The 22,028-nt window shown below is 40.3% G+C and overlaps 2 protein-coding genes across 2 annotated transcripts in view; both read right to left on the bottom strand.

Moving 5' to 3' along the window:
- The window catches only part of LOC6732636 (putative neural-cadherin 2), a 115,040-nt gene that overhangs the window by 86,468 nt on the left and 6,544 nt on the right, over positions 1-22,028 (bottom strand). Inside the window, exon 2 of the mRNA XM_039298543.2 lies at positions 8,750-8,784. The gene's annotated coding sequence lies outside the window, so the exon portion shown is untranslated. The remainder of the gene's footprint in view (positions 1-8,749; positions 8,785-22,028) is intronic.
- LOC123327086 (ras-interacting protein RIP3-like) lies at positions 19,031-19,513 on the bottom strand. The gene has a single exon (XM_044922478.1). It carries the CDS (start codon positions 19,511-19,513, stop codon positions 19,031-19,033), a length of 483 nt encoding a protein of 160 aa, XP_044778413.1.

Genomic DNA, 22,028 nt, shown 5'->3' on the forward strand with positions numbered 1-22,028 from the left:
TCCGCTGTGGACGGAAACTTCCCCCAATGGGTTGCCGGCAAAGTTTGCCATATCACCAAGAGCCACATCAATTGACTGGCTGTCCGCCCTAGCATTTTCCGCATTTTCGCATTTTGCCACTGGCAACTGCTACACATATTGGTCAATAAAGTGCGCTCAAAATATTTGCCACAACTTGTGCACTTTACCTATCACACAAGCTGAAGTTTGGGCTCGGTGCCGCGCTCTTCCCTCTGAGATTTGTTGTTAATTTTTGGGTAAATTTGTCGAAAATGTTTCGGTTCCATGGAGACCCCCACTGCTCATTCAACACACTTCTTACCGCATGCCCTATGCAGTTTTGTAGCTGGTGTTGCAACTCGTACTTCTGTGGCAAACTTTTAATTGATTCAATCGCCTGTGCAAATTTTCGGTTTTGACACAGGCAAAAAATTTTATTTCCTTTTTTGACATTTAAAAAATGTCATCCTTTTGGAGACACTTTTTTTTTTTTTGAAAAAATAATCTGATACGAGGTTTATAAAATAAAATTGTTATTCATGACTCTTACTTATTATAAAACAAAAAATATATGAAATTCTTGTAAAATGTTTTGCTATTAAAAAAAATATATGTTTTGTTTTAAACTTTTTTTTCTGCGCACTAGCCAGTTGACTGTTAGCCATTGTCATCGTCGCATTTCCCGGGGTGAATGTTCCTGAAAGTGGAGGCCACCACTCGCCATGGGAGCTCCCAAATTTGTGCGTGCTGCTCCCGGCGTGCTTGCGAAATTAGTTAGAGGATTAAATTTGTACTTAATAGGATTTCTCATTAGGTGGCGGTTCTGGATCGAACCGGAATATTTGCTCGATACACACAGGCACCGCCAAACACGCAGCACCCTTTCCATCCTTTGCACCCTCTGTCCATTAGCTTTGAGCCGCACAAATGCCAGAATTCACTACTCGGGGGAAACAGTAGTTAAGTGGCAAAATGTATGCAAAACAGCGTGTTTTGGGAAAGCTCATTAGTTTTGGACTTTAGTAGTAATGGTTGATAGTTGAAGTGTACACAACTTGAACTTTGCTGGCAGATTGGGAAGCGCCTTGGATGGTCAAAATGCCATGTTATAAACGAGTTTTTGATTTCCACAGTTTTTGTACCAATTCCAAAAGTACCAAAGCTTGTCAGCATTTCTTACTTTCTATTTTCTCATTTGCGGAACGCACTAAAGGACCATTCTGGCGGTTTCTTCGCAGGATTTGGGGTTTAAATGCAATTTTCATCTTTTCAATCGCAGCCCATTTCACTTCTAAGCCACCACCGCATCCACATTTCAACGCCCAAGCCGCGAATGCGCATTCACAATTAACCACTTGGCAAGCCATAAATTTAACGCACACACACACACATGTAGGCACTGGTAAAACCGCAGTGGGTCAGGCACATACACATTCGGCAGAGCGGAAACCAAATCATTAGCTAGAAAAATTGACCAGGCCAACACAAGGAGGGGAGGAGGGGAAACGAACCGGACTTTTATTGAATTTTTCGCTGCTACCAACTTTTGGGGGAAAAACAGAGGATTTGATGCCACGGGGGCTGAATAAATTTCCATCAACTGCATTTTGCAGTCAGTTTCGGATGTCCCGGCAGTTAAGCGACCACATCCGCCAGAGGCCAAACCAAAATAATTATGTAACCAGCAAAATATTTCTGACCATATGCCCCATCCTGCTATTCAAAGTTCCGGCCACACAATGTAAGCAAACTCGCCAGATTTTTAATTTGTTATCTGTTTGTTCTGCCTCCCGTTTCGCGTGTGTTTTTTTATATTTTCGTGAAATGTTGTCACTGCTGTGATTTGATATGGGCTTAGGCCCTGTCGCTATCCAAACTGGTCCCTGTGATTTTGGCATCAATAAAAATATTGCCCCAAAAGGATCGAAAACATGGCGGCAATTATCGCAAGCTGTGACAACAGTCTAAATTAATGATCTTTACAAATCGATTTTCGATTTATATTAAGTTTTCTACCAGCAATGATATGGATAAAATGGTATAGGTATGTTCCACTTATTTTCTTGTGATTATTTTTATATAGACTCACTCCCACATTATTAGTGCCTTAAAGTGGCTCACAACTATGCAAAGTACCCGTATATGGGGCACAGGTTTAAAGTCTCTAAGCATACACAACTGACCGTATCAGTGATTATTAATGAGCAGGCCATAAAGCTCTTCTCGATTCAGTGGTTGGCCAAGTGCGAAGGCGATAATCAACTGCAAGTGCGCAGTAAAAACAACAGGCAGTCCAACTGGCAATCAACGATTCGATGCTGATTAAAATCGCAACCATCTCTGCTGTGAGGGTGAAAATTAAAACCCCAGCGGTGGGGGAAAATCGAAGGAAGGCGGTATGGGAAACAAGAGAGCAAACGGCTAAGATAACTGAACACCAAGTCATGACCATATCATCGATGCAGGCACCATAGAAAACAATTGCAATTGCTGCGAGTGCGAGGACAATGGTCAGTGCGGGCGGATTCAAAAGTGGAAAGGGGGTTGGGGTTTCAAAGTGACAAAGGGGAATTTTGCGCCCGCTGGCGACGGGAAAAACCAGCATCGCATCCATGTGGGCAACGTTAAGCGCCGAATTTATGCTTTGCCCAGCAGCAGAAGCTGCAAGCAGCCGATGGCCAACTCGGCCCCCTTTATCATCAGTTGCACTGCCATAAGTATCGCACAAAAGGCATAAGTGCTGGGGCGCCAAAGGGCAGGGGGAGAGGAGGGGTGGTGTGGACACAGGAGCGGACAGTTTATATTGCCCCGTCGACTGTCGCAAGCATTTTGCACCAAACTCCCTTTGACAGGCATCGATTTCATTCAAAAGCAGGTGCAACCTCTAAAAGGACACTGAAAAATGGCTTTAACCAGAGCCGTTTTTTTTTTCAAGTGGCAAAAATATACTTCCATAGGAAAAACTGATGCCAATCGCAGTTTATTTTCATATCTATTTTTATTGTTGTTAAAATTTATTTTAAAACATTTAAATTGGTATGTTTAAAGGCGCTCAGGCACACTTCAATACCCTTTAGTTATAAAATAGCTGCTGGTTAAAAAATCCAGCTGCAGAGCATCATTCACCTGGCATGGAAAACAAATATTTCCACGGGCTACACTTATTACGAGAAATTCCGGCCAGCCATGCATATAGGAAAATGCCTTCCCCGCTTTTCACAGCATAAAGCAGAGTATGAGTTATGTGTTGCGCAATTAACATTTGTAATGCTGGCGCACCAGACATTTTCCCGCATTCTATTATTTTCGGTGCCTGGCAGAGCACTTAAAATTAAAAATTACAATTACATTTAACTTGGCAGACAGAAGCGAAAATTTTGCAGCTCTGCGCCAGATGCCCCCATCCCGAAAACGTCCTCAAGATGTGGCGGCGATACTTTATTTGCCACTCGGTTGGCTAAAAGTTGCCAGTTGGCAAAAGCCAAGAAATGAAGACGCCGAACAATACACAGGACATGGGACACAGGTTTTCCATTTGCCATCTCTTCCCGTTTTTCTCGTTCGAGGGCAGGAAACAAAAAATACGAAATTCATTAAGTGGCAAATAGACGCATTATGTTTAGTTGTTTTTAGCGTCTCTATGGCCCAAAACTTTTTATTTGCTTTAAATGCATTTTTACAGCAGCCCTTTAAGGAATATTGGTCATTAAACCTCAATGGACCATTGACCACAAACTTTTAATTGAATAAATTTCCCGAGGGTATATATGTATATATATACTTTCATGCGAAATTTTCCACAAAATGCAGCGTTAGTGGAATTTTCCATGCAGCCAGACGACTGCAGTGCGCAGAGCTAGGGGGAAATTTTGAAAATGCCTCGCTGTCATCGACAACAACGGAAATTGAACTAATTATGTATTAGTTTGGCTCCAGGCGGAAAATTTGCGTTACGATGCGGATGAAATTGGCTTTTCAAATGTCGCCCGCTGCTGATTTGTGAATATAAATCGAGGATGCATTGGGCAACCGAAAATGGTTTCCAAAAAGTTGTCCTTTTAAAATGCATTCGATTAGATTGGCTCAATTGAAAATCAAAATGGAAATCAATGGGCAGGATTTGATTTGGCTGCGACCATTTTTCAGCTTCAATTAGCCAAAATAGGCCATCCCTTCCGCTTGTGCCAATTTATTCAGTCCTTGTGGTGGCCGCAATCCCTATGTACACAATAATAAATAGCCATCAGCCTATTGTCCCAATGAATAATAGGATGAAAATCGTTGGCACTTGAGGTATATAAACATACACTTCACACCGATGGCCTTGGCAAACAAATCACTTAGGGATGCGGTGTCTCGAGTTCATGAAACTCCATAAAAATAAGCCATTCGCGTCTGGTGCACATAAGTGTATGTATGAGTGAGTAGGTCGTATATTATAAGTAGACGGCACATTTAGCACACATTAATAAAACCGCAGTAACGTGCGACGAACAAAGGGAAAAATCGCCACAAATGGGAAAAAATTGGCAAAAAGAATATAAGTATATAAGTATAAGGCAGAGAAAAATGTTCGACACACGCAGACACTCGCAGCAGCAACAATCACTCATCATAATGATGCCCAGACATCGAGGATAGAGTTTTGGATGAGGCGGTGGTCCTCTCATATGAGAGCCTATCTCGTGTGTATATAATCCTGGAATTTTGGCAGGAGTAAATTAATTGAATTCATTATCCCTGATAGATGCATGTGTATTTATAAGCGTGTGCCAGAAATGGGCATTTAATCAAATGTCCACAGTATGTGCCTATGTTCTTGGCAAGAATTTAATGGGCCAAATGAACGGAATCATGAGCTGCCTCTGTTTGCTGCAAAACTTGCTTAAGACGGCGCCAGTAATCTGATTATATTCGGATTTCCTTTCAGCAAACAATTATTGAAAATTATATTGATGAAATAAGTGATGCAACTAATTGACTTTCGATTATAGGAGTCCCAGATGAGAAAATGTTTATTGCTGGTTTGACCAAGAATGAGTTTAATGTTTCAAATAATACATTGATCGATACAATCATAGACATATGGTTAATTGAAATAGTAGAATTTTCGAAGGCTACAACACAATCTGAAGTACAAAGTTTCATTTTATACACGTGCAGAGGATGTACTGGCTTTAGTTAGAAGTTTTTGATGAAGTATTTGGTATTTGGTATATATCAGATTTAAGTTAAGTCTAAATGTAACAATTTGTATAATATAGCTAGCATAGGATGAATGTGAACAAGAAATCCTGTTTTCGTTGTTTGAGATCACACAAAATTTAATCTGAGTGTACACCAGTTATTGGACAACATATAGTTTGATTTTTAATTTTATAAAATTAAAATAGTCAGAAATATGGCATAAATTGTTAATTTCTTTTGGCAACGCTTTGGTCAACATTTTAATTTAAGTTTGTTATTAGTATTGAATAGTTATTAGGTATTATTTGTAATTGGAAATTTATTTATATTTTGATTTGAAATTTAAGCATTTAATTGGTATTTCGGAAGCCTTTTATTGTGGATTATAAAAACGATTAAATTTCTAGTTCGTTTGGGAGGAAATTGAAAAAAAAAATGGTTTTATGGTTATATTTGTTCAATCCAATCGTTTAACCTTGATGGAGCCACAGCACATTTTATCAATAAATTTACCCCAGCTTTTGGGGATTTCAATGTGTTTGCCATTCCGCCCACGACAGTTTGGTTTGTTGTTTCATATCAAACGTGTGTATACGGTATTTGTATTTTATATGTATATGTACCGTGGATATCCGTTCAATTCAGCCAGTCGTTTGCGAGATACACGCAGCATTATTATTGTTGTTACAAAATATTTCCAATGAATATTAAATGTGGGTGCAATTTTAATTTGATTCACCGCCTCGATTTTGTTTTTTATATGCCATTCGCGTGTGCCTTTCCATTCTTTTTATCATTACAAATAAATTACAATAAATATTGTTTTTGGGAGCCGCCCAACATACGTGTGTGTAAAACACGTCCCCACTAGTGTGTATTGGTGAGGAAGTAAATGTTCCTTGCTTCTTAATTAAGGGAAACGCGTGTCGGAGGCATTTCAAAAATGCACTTTCAAGGCGTATTACATGTAATATTTTCTGTCACTTTGATTTCGATTGGTAATTGTAAAGGGCTTCAACAATCTTTATCCTGGCCATATAATAATTGAGTATTATTCAGGCATACGCTTGAAATGCCATTTACTGCGCGGCTTTTAAGCTTATTCTCTGGGTATTTTCCCTTTCCGTGTTTTCTTCTTTCGAAAAATTGTTGAAGATGAAATTTAATTAATGTCAATTTTACATTTCCTGCACTTACAATCATTATAGCTGCTTATTTTCCGAATTTTTCCATTGATTCACCAAATTATCTTTAATAACTGACGGACGTAAGGATTGAATGAAACGAAGCTTCAACTCAATATGGAATTAAATTTGCGTTGATATGACACTCATTGCTAGACTTTTCAATTTCACGTGGTAAACTGCTACTTCACCTGTAACGAATGCATGCCACACTTGTGCGAGGCTGGTACGCTATTAGGACTCATAAATAAGACAGAAGATCTCCTGGTTGGCTCTTTCGCTGTTCCTCGAGTGGCAGACGTGACAGCCATTTAAGCATTTTGCTGCTTGGCATTGTGGAGACGTTAATGGGTGAGCCTGGATGTGGGTGCAGCACCGCCGGCACTTCAATTAATTAATTGCAATTTGCAAGACGCAGAGCGCTGCAGACAACGTTGGCCATTAAATGCGTTTAGCTGCAGCGGCTGTCAAATGACGTTCCTCTTCCACAGGCAGCATTGTGTAAGGTGCCAGCATGGCGTACACTTGATGCTCCTTTCCGTGCACCCCTGCACACTCGCATCGCATACATGAAGTATACGCCCCGAATGTTGACGTGTTATTAACACCGCGTGAATCCAGCAGATGTCGTCATGGCCATTATGCATCCATGCTACGCTGTGCCACGCATAAATAAATGATGCTGATACCGCTGCTGATGCCTCGAATAAGATTCAGCATCATGCACGACCAGATTGGCGGCACCCCGGTGGTTGTAGGTGGCGGCAGCAAGAGGATTATGCACCTGGTGAGATTTCTGCTGCACTTTGATGTAGCCGTGTCTCGTGTGCAGATATTGAGATGGAGCCATTCAAATGGCAGGTGTAATTCCCTGTGCGAATACTCGTACTCTGGCAGCCAATCGATGCAGTTAAGCGCCCTAATTAGATCGCTATTATCATATTGTATTGCTGTCTTCTGAATTAAGCCCATAAACAAAGTTCAATCAAAGCGGACCATATATATCTCAAAATCAGAAATTATTGTTGTATTTTTGCAACATATATAATGTACAATATATACCTAATTCTTTATAACACACAATTAGTTTTCGAAATTAACCTAATTTAAATAATTAAATGTTTGCAAACGGGAGTAGCTGAATATAGGAAGCACATGATGTTGGCTATACATATTCCAAATTTCCGACGAGTTCAAAGAGCCATTAAATTTTACCCTAATTACCGCAAATCGCCCGCAACTAATTTAATAATAGCAACAAACCATAAGGGAGGTTGGATTGAGGGCCGCCGGTGGATGTTTGGTAAATGCTGAATGGGAGTGGCAGCTGCATAAACTGGCCTCAATGGCCATTAAAAACTTCTCGTAGTTGGTACACAGTCCCCCCGTCAGAGCCCCTCCTATGGATGTACGTATATTTGCGGCAAATTGACGGTTTCATTCTCGGGCAAGAGAGAAAACTTTCTGGCCAGGCACTCAAAATGGCTCGAAAGTCTCGACAACAATTCGCTCGGAGGCGGGAGAATGCGGTTTGCGTGCCGAGGAGGAAAACACTTTATAGGAACCACTCGTAACCTCAAAGCGCAGACGGCATAAAACAATTGAACGTGAATCGTTTGACGCTAAGTCAGGCCGGAGTACCATAAAAAATTAAGTGACACTCAAACGGAGACACTGGGCGGCAGTGATTAATTGGCCCTCAGCCGGCGAATTCAGCAGCATCATTAAAACTTGGCCCCACAACCAACATGCTGTCAATGTTGTCATCTTCATTTGGCATTATGATAATAATTGGGCCACGAACCGGGCCATCGGGACAGCAGGTCCTGTCAAGTGTTCAGGTCGGGACCAAGAAATGCCAAAAGTTAGGCCCTCGTCTGTCACGGTGGTAATATTTTCGAGCTGGTAGGACTTTTCGCAAATTGATGGCGTTAGTTGGCGCTCATGAATACGTCAGAGAACAAATACGCATAAAATGGCCACTTGATTATTGGGGCTCCCCGAAAAGTTTAATGAAATTTATATACAAAACGGACAGCATGATGAATAATGTTGTCTTTAAGGCTGAAAATGTACGAGTGCTTGTGTCCTGGCCAAAATTTGAAACACGTGCCGCCGAAGAGGGTTACGTAAATGTCTAAACCGGATTACAGGTTAAGAGAAGATAGTATTTTTGAAGAGGGTTTGAGGAAGTCAACTAACGCATACAAGCATGTTTCTGATTTTTTCTGCGAAGTAAAGTCAATTTACTTAATTAAGAGTTGATTATGTTGAGCAGATTTACTCAATTCTTAGTATGGGGGCTTTGTAAATAAGAAGTGTTATTATTAATAATAACTTTTACTGCATGCATACATTTTTAAGTCAAAGTTACTCACATTTAGAATCTTTGAAGACAAGGGTCATGGGACAACTGAAATTTAAAGAATACATTAAAAAACATTAATATAGATTTCAATTAATAACTGTAGCTAAGATCACTGTCAATGTAAAAGTTACTTTGTTGAATATTTAACCTCTTTTTGTTTTGACTTTGTAAAATTCAATCATTATTCACCCATTTTTTGCAAATCATACAATTTGCATAGGGCAATTCATTATTCAGCCACCCACTCCGCTATAATAAACACACGTCAAAAATCGAATAATAAATCACAGGGCGCCAGAATCCTACTTATTGCATAATTTATTTTCTAAGCTCGATGCTCTTTTGTTTTTCCCTTCCTATTTACATAATTTCATTCCCTATTCTCTTTTCCTGAGCATATTGCGCCAATTTCGAGCTTATCATAAGTTGGCCACTTTTTTCGTCGAATGTTTCGATTTGCTTGTGCGCTTGATTAAATTTGCACTCAAATTTTCAAAGCTTCATTAATCATCTGTTTGAGGGGGGATTCGAGGGGGTGTTAAATCGGCTGATAGGGCGCGGAAAAAAACTAAAACTTTTGCCGGAAACTTTGTTGTAGTTGGTGGAGCCCGTGCAGTTGGCATTGCCAATAATAAAATTTACGCTGCCTTCACAGCAGGTCAGGGAAAAAATTATGAGTTTTCTCAGCGATTTGCCAGTTTTGCAGGTCAGCGGAAATATCAAAATTGGAAGGGAAGAATCTGATCCATTGAAAATTAAATTAATAAGGAATAAGGGCAAAGCTGTCAAAAAGAACGCTGCTTCCGAAACCTTACAACCAAATCGAATGAACTAGACATTCATGCATATTAAATTTATTAACTGACATACTAGGCTTAAAGTACTGCATGAGATGTAAATTATTACATTCAACTGGATAAGTGCATGTCGAGTAAATGAAAGTGGTAAATTCAGCTTGGCCACGTCCAAAAACACAAAGGCCTTCATTTATTCATCATCAAAATGGCGGTCGCGATGGCTAAGACAAAGGCCTCTGTGGAGCCGCTGCCTTTAGTAATTCTTCCCCATATTTCCCAACCCTTTTTCTCCTTTTATCTCAGAGTTATTTGTTTCGCTAAGTCGAAGAAAGGATTTGGGGAGGCTACACTGGAAAAACCAAAGCTGGAAGTCCAAGTATATTTGTAGGGATGCACATAACTAGGCAACAACTCATATAGAGACCTTAAAAAGGTCCAAAGAACAACTAATAGTATAGTATCTAATAGTATGAGACACCTCATTTTTAATCATTCGAACCGATCGATGTTTACTTATCGAGCTTTAGCATGTTATTAAAGAGACACAAATTTCATGTTTGGCTAAGCAAAGCGATTTCTCGCAGTTGCGTCATAAAATATAACAGCAAGAACCGCAGTGACCAGGAACCGCAATGCTCCGAGTGCCTCGAAGCTGTATGAAAGTGTAATCTGTGGGGCGGTGGTGGTGGGTGGGGAAATTGAGAGAAAGCGGAGAACGAGTTTCCCTTGTTCATTTAGCAGTCAAACGGAGTTTGCCAGTGTGGAGACATGCCTGTCTCCGCTGGGTTTCCGTTTCCTGTGCCATCTGCAAATTTCATGGCAATATATTTTTGCTGGTTGGGCGAAGAAAATATCCAGCGAGCGAGTGAGGGAGAAGGAGCGCCAACTTTACCATCATCAGTCATTTTGTCTAAAAGAATATATTGCAATTAAAAGCAGAAAATATGCTTTTACACTGGCCAACAGAGCTATAAGTTTGCCGCTCATCCAGCACCACATCCTCTGGCTGGGAAATTCCCCCCTTTTTATTTATGAAGCGCAACACTTTGGGATCCACCCACTGCATTTCGGACTGCAAGAACTTTGGGTGGGTGGCTCGGAGAGCCCCTTTCTTTCCGGTTTTCTTCTCCATCTTGTTGCCACTGCTGATGTTTTACTATCCAGCCAAGAGCAGCAAATTAAAATTGCTTCATTCTGGCCCTTCAAGTACGCTGTAAGTCACGCCTTGTTATGGCCGCAGCCGGACCTTCAATGGATAAATGGACGGATTTGTTAGTTGGTTGGTCGGTTGGATGGTCGGATACTGGGTTCCTAGATGGCAACTGCTGCTGAAGCTGCTCGGTGGGCAGTTTTCAGCTCGACACTTTATAAATTATGCGGATGGCGGTGGCGTGAACTTTAATGAAATTTCCGTCTCTTAACTAGAACGAAATTAATTTTGAGCTGAATCGGGCATATGATTTTAAAGAGGAGCCAAGTCTCGTGCTTGAATTATTTTGAAAAAATGTTTTAATGTACATAAAGTTTACGTATATACTGAAGAACATTGCGAGCAGTAGGACTAGCAATACAGCCAATTTTCTGTGCCTAATATATTTAGCAAAATAACCCTAAAGAAAACTGGAAAAGCTGGAAACAACAAACTGGAGGAACTCTAATTAAATAAGTTGTAACAATTCTATTCAGTAGTTCAAGTTTATTAGTTCTCCCGTTCACCTTTATGGCAAAGCGTCACCTTCACGATTCAGAACTTTTTAGAGTTCAGTAAAAACTTGTCTCAACCTTTTCACCAGTCTGCAAACTAGCAACAAGAATTTGATTACTTTTCATTTCGCAATTCGAGGTGCAGTTTGTGCAGCTTAAGCCATCCGCATCCAATTCCGGGGAGTTATTCTCGAATGCTCCATTTCCATTTCCATCTCGCTGTTATCTGGTCACTCCCCGACTGGAAGCTGCATTTTCATAAGCGAAAACTTTAACTGAGCAGCTGAATTTTTCATTAGAAAACTTTTTTATGCACTGAGAGACACAGGGGACACCTGGCGGAAGATGCGGAGCGAAATCCGGAGGAAATGACAGCTTGAAAGTCATTTGCCGCTCGAGCAAAATGTGTGTAGCAAATGCTTAAAAAGCATTCGGGGGACTGCGGAACAAAAGACCGCGACTTAAACGTGTGTGGGTGCTCTGGCAATTTTATAAAAGCCAAAATTTTCAGGCCTCATCCACCCATTCTTCGCTCGTGTCATTTGCCACACTTTTTACTCAAGACAATGAGTGTCATCACGGAGGCATCAAGTTTTCATAAGACCACGCATCCTGAATTCCTGATGAGTTTTTTTCACCCACCAGCAACCCTTCTCCACAAACACTGCCTTTTCATGAAAATTTTATTTATATGCCGCAGCTTCATGAAGAGTTCAAAATTTTGTCAGACAAGATGGAATCTTAATACGAAAATGTGGTGCTCAAAAAGCAAAAGCTTTAGGTTTTGAAAGAATTCACGAAATAGTAATAGCTTTCAGTGTTTACTTAAAGATAAAACTTCCGAAATGTATAGAGTCTAAAATCCTATCATCATCCTCCCTGTGCTAGAATATTTAAAAAAGCGAGTAGGTCAGGTTTATTGTGATATATTTAATGTAAGGCTCCAATCACTGTGCTGCTAAAAATTGGTTGATGTGAAAATATCAATCACACGCAGCTGCTTGCTTAAAGTGTAAAAACAATTTGGACAAACAAGGAAAATTACTTTTAAAGCCCCGACTCAGAGACACATGTAGCACTTACTTTCGCATAATCCCCCAAACTGAAAGTCGGAGAAGGGAACTCTCGACGAGAATTTAAAGACAACCTGACATATGGGACTGCTGAGCTAAACAAATCACATCAGAACAAATAAAATCCAGCATAAAGGCAACCGCCAGCAAATAGACAGACGCAGACAATGTCTGCGCTCTGACATGGCCGTTAAGTAATTCCATATTTTATTTGCCGAAATAGAAAGGATTCAAAAAAAGGGGAAGGATTCCGAGGGCGCACACAACTTCGAGTGTTTGCTGGAAAAGTCTTACACATTTGTTTGCCGCATTCGCACGTGAAGGCGTCCAAGCAAGTATGTAGAAAAAGGAAAGGATCTCGGAAAACTTGTTTAAAGGGATTGCAATAAAGTGCCTGGCATATTGGGATTTGTCCCTTTTCCGTCGTCTATTTTTTACCTGCAAATATTTGGCATCTCCCAAATGAAAAGATTTCTTCGCCACATGCCAATGATGGCCTTAACCCTTTTCCGTTCCCCTGTCATCCGTCAGTCGTTTTATGTGCAATTCCCTCAAGTGCTTTATTTGCCAACAAAAAATGCTCCGAGTTCGCTGTTACCACTGCTCACAACATCGTTAACTCTTTTGCCTTTTTTAAACTGTTGCATATAATTTATTGTAACTAAAAGTTGTGCCCTTTTTTTTGGCCTACCGAAAAATAAGTCAGGGATTTCATTTCTTTGGCCCTTCGAATTTTGCTGGTCTCTCGTGGGCAATTTTATATATAGGGTCATTGTGTATGTTTATTTTTCGGCGAGCTTAAGATTTCGGCCTGGCAAACATTCGACTGTCAGCAGTGACTTTGGTTGGGATTAAAGCCGACATTAAGCTGTGATTAGTAGCTGACTTTGCTTTGACGTTTTTATTTGCCATCCTCTCTCGGCTTTGTTCATTTTGCCTATCGGATTGACACTAGAAAAACTGTCATTATGGAGATATCAAGTCGGTTGACCTGCTGCCTCTGAATTAAATATCATTTAAAGGGGTTAAATAAATGTTGAATAAACAATGATGAGCTAACCAGCAACCACGCGCATGATTTCAGGAAAATACACCACAGATTCACACTTATTGCTTTCGTTTCCAATGAATCTGAATTCCAATGAATCGTGAAAAGTATAAGGCTATTTGTTTGTTTTTACAAGTACAGCATATTTTTAAGCAATTTACACTGCTTAAATCGTTGGGGAAAAATTAAAAACTGGCTTTCGCAGCAACAAAATTCTTTAATGAGCAAGAGCCCCTGAGAAGACCCTCAACGACTTACGCATAATTAAAATATCTAATTAGAAATAATTACATTATAGCGGCAGACAGTGAAAAAATGTTGAAAGTGATGGTAAGCGAAAGCGAATTCTCAGGACATCATAATGAGAGCGTCGACTCGCCACAATGGCAAAATTGTTGACATTAATTAAAATGTCATTTAAATGAAATATATAACAGTGCGGAATTTCACTCTATTAAGGCGGTACTCCAGCCTGCTTCACTGTTGCCTCTTCCACTCCACATAAATGGAACAAAAAGGACACGATGTTGGGGCAACGAACCGAAGGAGGACAAGATTTCGAGAAAAGGAGTCCTTCGCAAAGCAAAAAGGTCCAAAGGGATACCGAATGTGAAAGAAAAGGAATATTAAGGAGGAGAATGCATGGGAAAATTCTCCATTAGGGTAATGAACAAGTTAACAGGCGCATTTTTCTCATTGCTATCTGTTTTTTTTTATTGCCGCCATGGGATGCGAAGAGCACAGAAGCAATTTCCATGTCCCCGTGCCCGAGTTTAAATTTTTAATTTGACTTGTGTTCTTAGGCCGGACGGCGCGAAGGCCGAACAAATGACCGGTCAGAGTCAATATGAAAATGTCGGCAAATAATTATAAGTAAATTAATGAAAATTGAACAAGCCAAAGAGGAAAGGCCAAAGTCAATGGAGTGTGCGAAATTGTTGGCAATTTGTTGTCGAGCAAATAGCTCCATGGTCATTATGCTGGCGACTCATTTGCAAATGGCCAAGATTCATACTGCCGCTGACCTCTGGCCCAATGTTTTGGCATCAAAATGGTTGCTTTGTTTATTCAGCCCGCTCGACTCGTCTCGCCAAAAAGAGGCCAAAGCTCTTTGAGCTGATTCAGCGCAAAAAGATTAATGATTCGACTACGGATCCGCTGCTGGATGGTAAACATTTTCCACTTCCTTCCCGACGGCGGGATTTTTCCTCTTCGTCCGGCTCTGTCTGAGACTTTCGTCGCCTTTGACTTTCATCCAATAAAATGAAATTAAATAAATTTTTGAGCCAAATCTTATTTGCGTATTGTCAGCTTTGTCATCGTCAATGGACCTGCGTCCTTCTTGCTGTTCGATACTTTATTTATGCGGCCCGAGTGACTTTTATTTATGGCAATTGTTGGCGAACATTTTCTAAGCCATTTACCCTCGGACTTTATGCTCGTCTTTTGGCCATATTATCAAGTGGATGATTGGAAAGATTTCCATTTTTATTTAGATTTCAGAGCAGAGAAATAAAGATTTTAAAAATTTACATCTGCTAAAATTATTTAGGAAAATAAAACCAGGCGAAGCTTTAAAACTTCCACAATTATCAAAAAATTATCTTCTAATACCGACGAATTCGAAGCTTATTTACATGTGACATAAATATTAAATTTGTTCTAAATATGTTTAATATAAGAGGGACTTGAAATTTCATATACGGCTAAATATTAACTTTTTTCTAAATATGTTTAATATAAGAGGGACTTCAAATTTTATATACGGCTTTATCTATCTGAACAGAGAAATCATTTTAACATTTCCAAAAAAATGGGAAGAGTAAGCTCTCCTTGTTATGCAATACTTTGCAACTAACTGTGCTTGAAACCCATACTTCAAAAATCAAAAGTGGCTTCCAAATATTGCTAATATTGTTCGGCAATCCCGTAGCCCACAGAAAGGGATACTTCGTGATTGGGGCGTGGTAGTTACAAAAATTCATCATGTATAAAACATCGGAAATATTTTTCAGGACCATGGAAACGGGATTGATAGGAGTGCAGACTTAAATGTTGTTTGGTCCGATGGATACAGTTATGAAGAATATGATTCTGTTGAGAGGGCGAATGAAAACTGTTTGGCCTGCTGCCAAGGTAAGCAAACATGTAAGTATATTAAAAACAACCTCTCCCTTATTCCAGTTTCAACTGAAAGTGAATCAAAAGGTCGCAATACGCATTAACAATCACAGATAGTCAGGAAATAGACTTAAAATTTAAATTTTGTAATTTTGTTTATAAAAGATATGTTTTGGGCTTAGCGCAAAATAAGTTAAGGTTATCAGTATCTTTTTAATGTATAATAGGAACCATTTCATCAAATACAATATAAAGGAAATGTTTAAAAAAAAAAGCATAAAAGAGTGGCTTAAATAAAATGTTTTGTACCTTTTTCAAAACCCAGAATTGGGAATGCAAATGTTTCTTTAATTCCCGAAGAACAGTCAATACTCCCCAACTGTAAGCGCATTCGAGTGAAAAGCCCACAAACCCTGCTACGTTAATGGAATTCAATTTTTTACGACGATTTTGGCAAAACCACAAAGGGAAGTAGATGGGGCTACAAGTGGAGCTGCATTTGATTGCTTGGTGGAGTATCCAGAGCAGGAGGAAACCGCAATCACAACGCCTCAAGTCGTCGTTTGCTGGTAATACAAACGACAATTACAACTTGGCTTCAGACGAACGTACAAACAGATGGACCGCAATCGCAGGAGGGGATAAAGGATTCGACTGGGGACGACACGAGAGCGTACTTTTTTTTTTTTTTTTTATTAATATTTATTAAGTGAAGAATCCGTACATCATAATATTGTATCTTAACATCACAGTGTGGAGAAGTATTCTTATCAATTACCAAACACTATAAAATAAAATAAGTGGAGTAGGAACATAAATGAAGAGTTTTTACTGCTGCCGAATTGTCTTGGCGAAGCCTTGCCGTTTAAGTCTTCTTAGAGGTCGAGCGGGGATGAGACGTCTTGCAAGAAGACTGCTATGGCTCAGTAATCTGTCACTATATCGACTTGTATGTCTCCCAATTTGTGACTCAACTGTGTGAATATTGAGGTCTTTATGGAGTGTAGAGTTACGTACATACCAGGGGCAGTTGGTTATTTGTCGTAATGCGCGATTTTGCATCACCTGGATACGATTATAATTCGATTTGGCTGCAATTCCCCAAATCTGGATCCCGTATAACCATATCGGTACGATACAGTGCGCATACACAGCTCTTTTGCACCTCATCGAAAGAGTGCTCCTTCTATTCATGAGCCATCTCAGCTGTTGTGATCTGTGGCCACATTTTTTTACTGTGTTTTTTAGATGCGGCCCAAAGGTGAGCCGTTTATCCAGGGTGATACCTAGATATGTTGCTTGCAGGGGCTGATTCAGGGTAACTCCTTCTAGCCGAATTGGAGGGGTATTTGGGATAAGCGTTTTTAACGTGAAGCACGGGTTTGTTGTTTTCAGTGGGTTTATTTTTAGGTTCCACCGTTTACACCAGGCTGCCAGAGCATTAATATATTCTTGTAGTCCGTTAGCTGCCTCTCTGCTGTCCCTAGAGTTATATACAACTGCGATGTCATCTGCATAGGTTGCAATAAGAGTCCTGTTCGGTGCTGCCATGTGTTCGAAACTCGGGCAAGGGATATCAGCAGTGTACAAGGAATACAGTAGCGGTCCGAGAACACTGCCCTGAGGGACTCCAGCTCTCATTGGGTATATAGAGGAGTAGCTATTTCTCACCGTGATTTTAAATTGTCTTTCTTCTAGATATGACTTTAAAATACAGAAGTAGGGCGCAGGTAGAAGGGTCTTTATCTTGCATAATAATCCAACATGCCATACTTTGTCGAAGGCTTGTTGCATATCTATAAAGACGGCGTTGGAGTACTCGCAGTCGTCAAAAGCCTGTAGTATGTGTTTCACCAGTCTGTGGACCTGTTCAATAGTTCCGTGTCCCTTTCGAAATCCAAATTGATGATCCGGCAAGATATTGCCTTGTCTTATAATGTCGTTTATCCGATTGGCAATAAGTCTCTCCCATAATTTAGAAAGTGAGGGTAAGAGGCTTATAGGCCGATACGACTCAGGATCATCTTCCGGCTTTCCAGGCTTGTGGATCATCAAAATAGCAGCCATTTTCCACTGTCTTGGGAACACTTGGATCCTTAAAATAGCATTAAAGATTAGTGCTATATATATTATCGCTTTTATAGGTAAAACCTTTAGCGTGGCATGACAAATCCTGTCAATTCCTGGAGCTTTATGCTTCGGCAGTAATTTAATTATTTCAAGGATTTCTTCTATCCTTATTGGCTTAATAGGCCAAGACATCTGCAATGGCATTTGTAGGTACTGGTGAGTCTCTCTTATTTGTTCTGTCGTGGCGAAGTCGTAAGGAGTGAAGCGATCCTCTAGGTGGAAGCCGAATGCATTAGCCTGTTCCACATCAGTTTTTGCAAATTCCCCACCTGGACAGCGTACGGGTACCCATCGAAGTGGTTGTCGTTTAAGGGCTTTTGTGCACTTCCACAGCGAATAGTTTGCATCAACGGTGTAGTCCATGGAGGATAATTTTTGCTCAAAGAAATCACTTCTGAGTTCCCTTAAGACGACTTTGAGTTGCTTTGCTGCTCGGTTCCACAAGATTCTGTCCCATGGATCCTGAGTTCGAATTGCTCTTCTTCGAAGGCGTCTCTTAGTTCTGATAAGTTCTCTGGCCTCTCTTGTTAGAACAATACCATAACTTCTGGGGCGTATCTCGGGCTCAGACGGCGTAGAAGCAGAAGCGGCTCTATGTATATTTTGCGTTAGACTGTCTACTGCGTTCTCGATGTCTTCCTTAGAGCTCAGAACCGTATTTAATTGGAGAGAGTTTTCCAGATGTTGTCTGAAAACAAGGAGATCAGTTCTGCTGTTTATTAACCGAGAGCATGGTCTAACATAGGCACCTTCTGTTTGTAGAGTAGCCACAAGGGCTACATGATCGGAGTCTAGATCCCAATTTTCAGAAATACTAGTTCTGTCTAAGTTTATCCCATGGTACACAGCAAAATCAATGCAGGTAGGTCTGTGACTGGGCACATGTGGGTATCTAGTTGGTGAACCTGTTGCAAGGATATAAGCCCCTCTGGCTGAAATGGCTTCTGCTAGTTCTCGACCTCTGGGTGAATTGTACGTGTCACCCCATAGCCAATGTCGGGCGTTCCAGTCCCCACCAACGAAATACCTTTGTCCACAAGAGACAAGTATGTCACTGAAGTGCCTTTCCTCAATTCTATTTCTTGGTGGACAGTAAATCGCGCTAAATTCCATATCTCCCAGCCCGGTGGAGACCTTGACTGAAGACATCTGAATAGTTCTCGTTTCAATAACTCTTTGCGGGAAATGACGAAGAGAACTTCTCACCAGTACTGCTGCTCCTCCCATTCCGTGATTATGGCTTGAAGGTTTGTATGCGGGATAAAAGCTGTATCCATATATCTTAACTGTGTTCCCTCTGTTGAGTCTGATCTCGTTTAGGAGAAGAATGTCAATGCCGTTGTTGTGTGCGAAGAGCTCTACTTCTCTGGCTTTACCTGAAATACCATTTACATTCCAGATAAGAATCTTCAGAGGGTTCATTGCGATGGTAAAGCGTTACTATGGAGTTGGGGAGCCGATGTATCCCCAGTCCGTTGCTTCAGCATATTGGCCATTTCAAAAACAATTTTTTCCAGCCTTTCGAGTCGTTGACTATTCAACTTGTTTTGTTGTTGTTGCTCCTGTTGCTGCTGCTGTAGCCACGATAGGAATTGCTGCTGTTGTTGCTGTTGAAGCTGTTGCTGCCACTTCATAAATTGTTCCTGTTGCTGTGCCAATATTGACTGAACGTCAAGCGGGTGTTGCTGCTTAATATTAGTTCCCTTTAATTGTACATTATGTAGACGAGGCTGGGCTGTTGTATTGCCATTTCTTGCAATATCTGCGTAGGACAAGCTCCCAGTATGATCTTTGGGAGTGCTAGCTATTGCATGCTGCTGTTTTTGCTGGGGTTGTTGTTGGTTTGTTGCACTTTTATCAAACCTGGCTTGCTTAGGTTGTTGCTTCTTTACAGTGCCCATTGATCGTCGAAGATACTCCTGGTAAAACTGGCAACCCTTGTAACTTGCCGTGTGATTTCCTCCACAGTGTATACAGATAGGCTGTTGATCATTGGGAAGTACGCATAGCTTGGTTAAGTGATTTTCACCACATCGAGCACAGTTGGGATAAAAGCAAATCTGTGCGGTTAAACGCAAGTGTCAGCTGTCATTTTTGTGGAAAGAATTCCGGCAAAAAGTGCCAAGGAGCATGAAAAAAAAGCGCAGTCACACACACAGCACGGAGTGAATATGCAAAGGCAATAATTCTTGGAGCAAGTGTAACAAGAAAATAAGCGCAGTGGCAGTGGCAATGGCAATGGAAATGGAAATGCTGAGCAGAATCGTCGTAATGAAAGCCGGGCTGCAGTCAAGGGATGTCAGCATCTGTACTGAAGAGCTATAAAAAAGTCCTGTTCCTTTGTAGTGGACCAAGGAAAAAAGGAGGGGGTGAAAGATATACATAAAGTGTTTATATACTCCCACACTTCAACATTGTTGAAACTAAACATATCTCATTATTTTAAATAAAATTTTTTTTATAAGTGTGCTTAATTTTATTATTTATATTTATTCTAAGTTGTTAAATAAGGAATTTCTCTAGGTGTAAGAGAAGAGATGGAGCAACGAAGTGCAAAAGAAGTGCGTGTGCTTGAAGCCTGGCAAAGATGGAATACGGATTTGCAAAAGGCCCGAAGATAGATGGCCATTTACTCACTTTTTTGGTCTACCTTAGATTACGTTGCTCGATAAGAAATAGTTCATGGTCGATGGGGATGGGTAAAAAGCGAAGGATATAACAGCTGTTAAGTAACAATCCAGCATAAGCGCATTTTCAGATTGTTTAAGCTAATTGAAGGCAACTTTTTATGCCAATCGACAAATAAGTAGTCCAGCCAGAACATTGGTATAGGGTTTATATGCCTAGAAACCGGAAATTACAGTGCATTTATAGTTTTAAACATAATAGTAGAGCTTATAAAAATATTTCTTAGGAATATATAGGAAATATTTTTTCGCTGAGTTTTTTTTTCGTTTCTTTGAAAAGTAGAGTTACCAATATAGCTTTTGCGAGGCTTCTTGTTTCTCGGCACGAGTAAGCCCACCTTAAGCAGCTCCACATGAGAATCTAGTGGGCACAACTGTCCGGGACATTTTCAAGAGTATTAGGGGCCAAATCCACTGGCTAGCAAATGATCAACCATAGACAAAAGCTGACGTACGACAACAGGCTGCCTTGTGTCCTCGAAGAGCAGGATACACTGCCGCCCCCGCCGCCATCCATTCACCATCTCTAATGCCTGCAAATCGCCTGATTATGGGCTTTAAGCCGGGCAGCCACATATATCGCCATACAGCTGGACCAGCAGGACAAGCAAGTTGTTGACGGCAAAGTGGGAAGTGGGCAGGGGACACGAGTGGCCGGCTCCTTGGCCATCATGTTGAGTTGTGTTGCTCAGCAGGATTTGCATGGCATTGCAGCGTTCTTTGGCTTTTTGTTTTTTAGCTCAGGCTTTCTTTTTTCTATTGAAAGGCTCCGTGCTGCGACTTGGCGCCAGCCCATGCACAAATCTCTGCGACCATGTGTACACTGGGAGAAATGTAACTTCTGCAATTGCTAATGAAAACGATTCTTGAGTCGATCGAGTTCTTTGCAAAAGAAAATTAATATGGTAAGAACCTTTATAAAAATGCTCATAGCAAAATAAGAATGTCATGTCAAAGAGGCATAAAATTTGATGTATCGCCGAGAAAACTTATATTTTTCTGTGTAGAATACATACATGCCATTGTGCTTTTCTTTTTGTGTGTGTGTGCACTAAAATCATAGTCATGTCCATGAATATCCTTAACTGATTACATGCAAGAGAGCTTATAAAAACAAGGATACCGCCCGGCGACAATGACACAACAGCTGCTCGGAATGCAGGCTAATATCCTTGGCCCTGGATCCTCCTTCTGCTGCTGGGTCTCGACTTGACTCGTACTTGGGTCTAAAATGTTGTGCATTCCAAGGCAACTGCAGGGCTATCTTGAGCCAGTAGAAAAATAAATAGCTATGGCTCAGTGGCCAAGATGCTAGAAGGCAGAATATAAACAAAAAACTAAAATAAATGTGTTCTTTTGCAATCAATAAAATATATGGTGAACACTAGAGGGAACTTTCACATAAAATTTGCTTTACATTTAAATACAATTGGCTTAAAAATAAAACCCTTTTAATTGAATTCGATTGACAAATTAATTTTCGGAATTATTATGTTTAGTATTTGAAAGAACTAAACAGAAAAATATTATAAATATTAATTCATTTCATATTCATATTTCATTTCATCTGTATAATTTCATAATTTCATCTGTAGGAGTTAATTGGAAATAATTCGAAAGTATAAATAAATATAATATTTCATCAATCAGTGAATATATATTTGTTGTAATTGATTGAGGCAAATTAAAAACCTCTCGAGAGCATCCTGGCGGCTCTGGAGGACCTTCT

This window comes from Drosophila simulans, chromosome 2L (assembly GCF_016746395.2).
Source record: "Drosophila simulans strain w501 chromosome 2L, Prin_Dsim_3.1, whole genome shotgun sequence".
NCBI lineage: Eukaryota > Metazoa > Arthropoda > Insecta > Diptera > Drosophilidae > Drosophila > Drosophila simulans.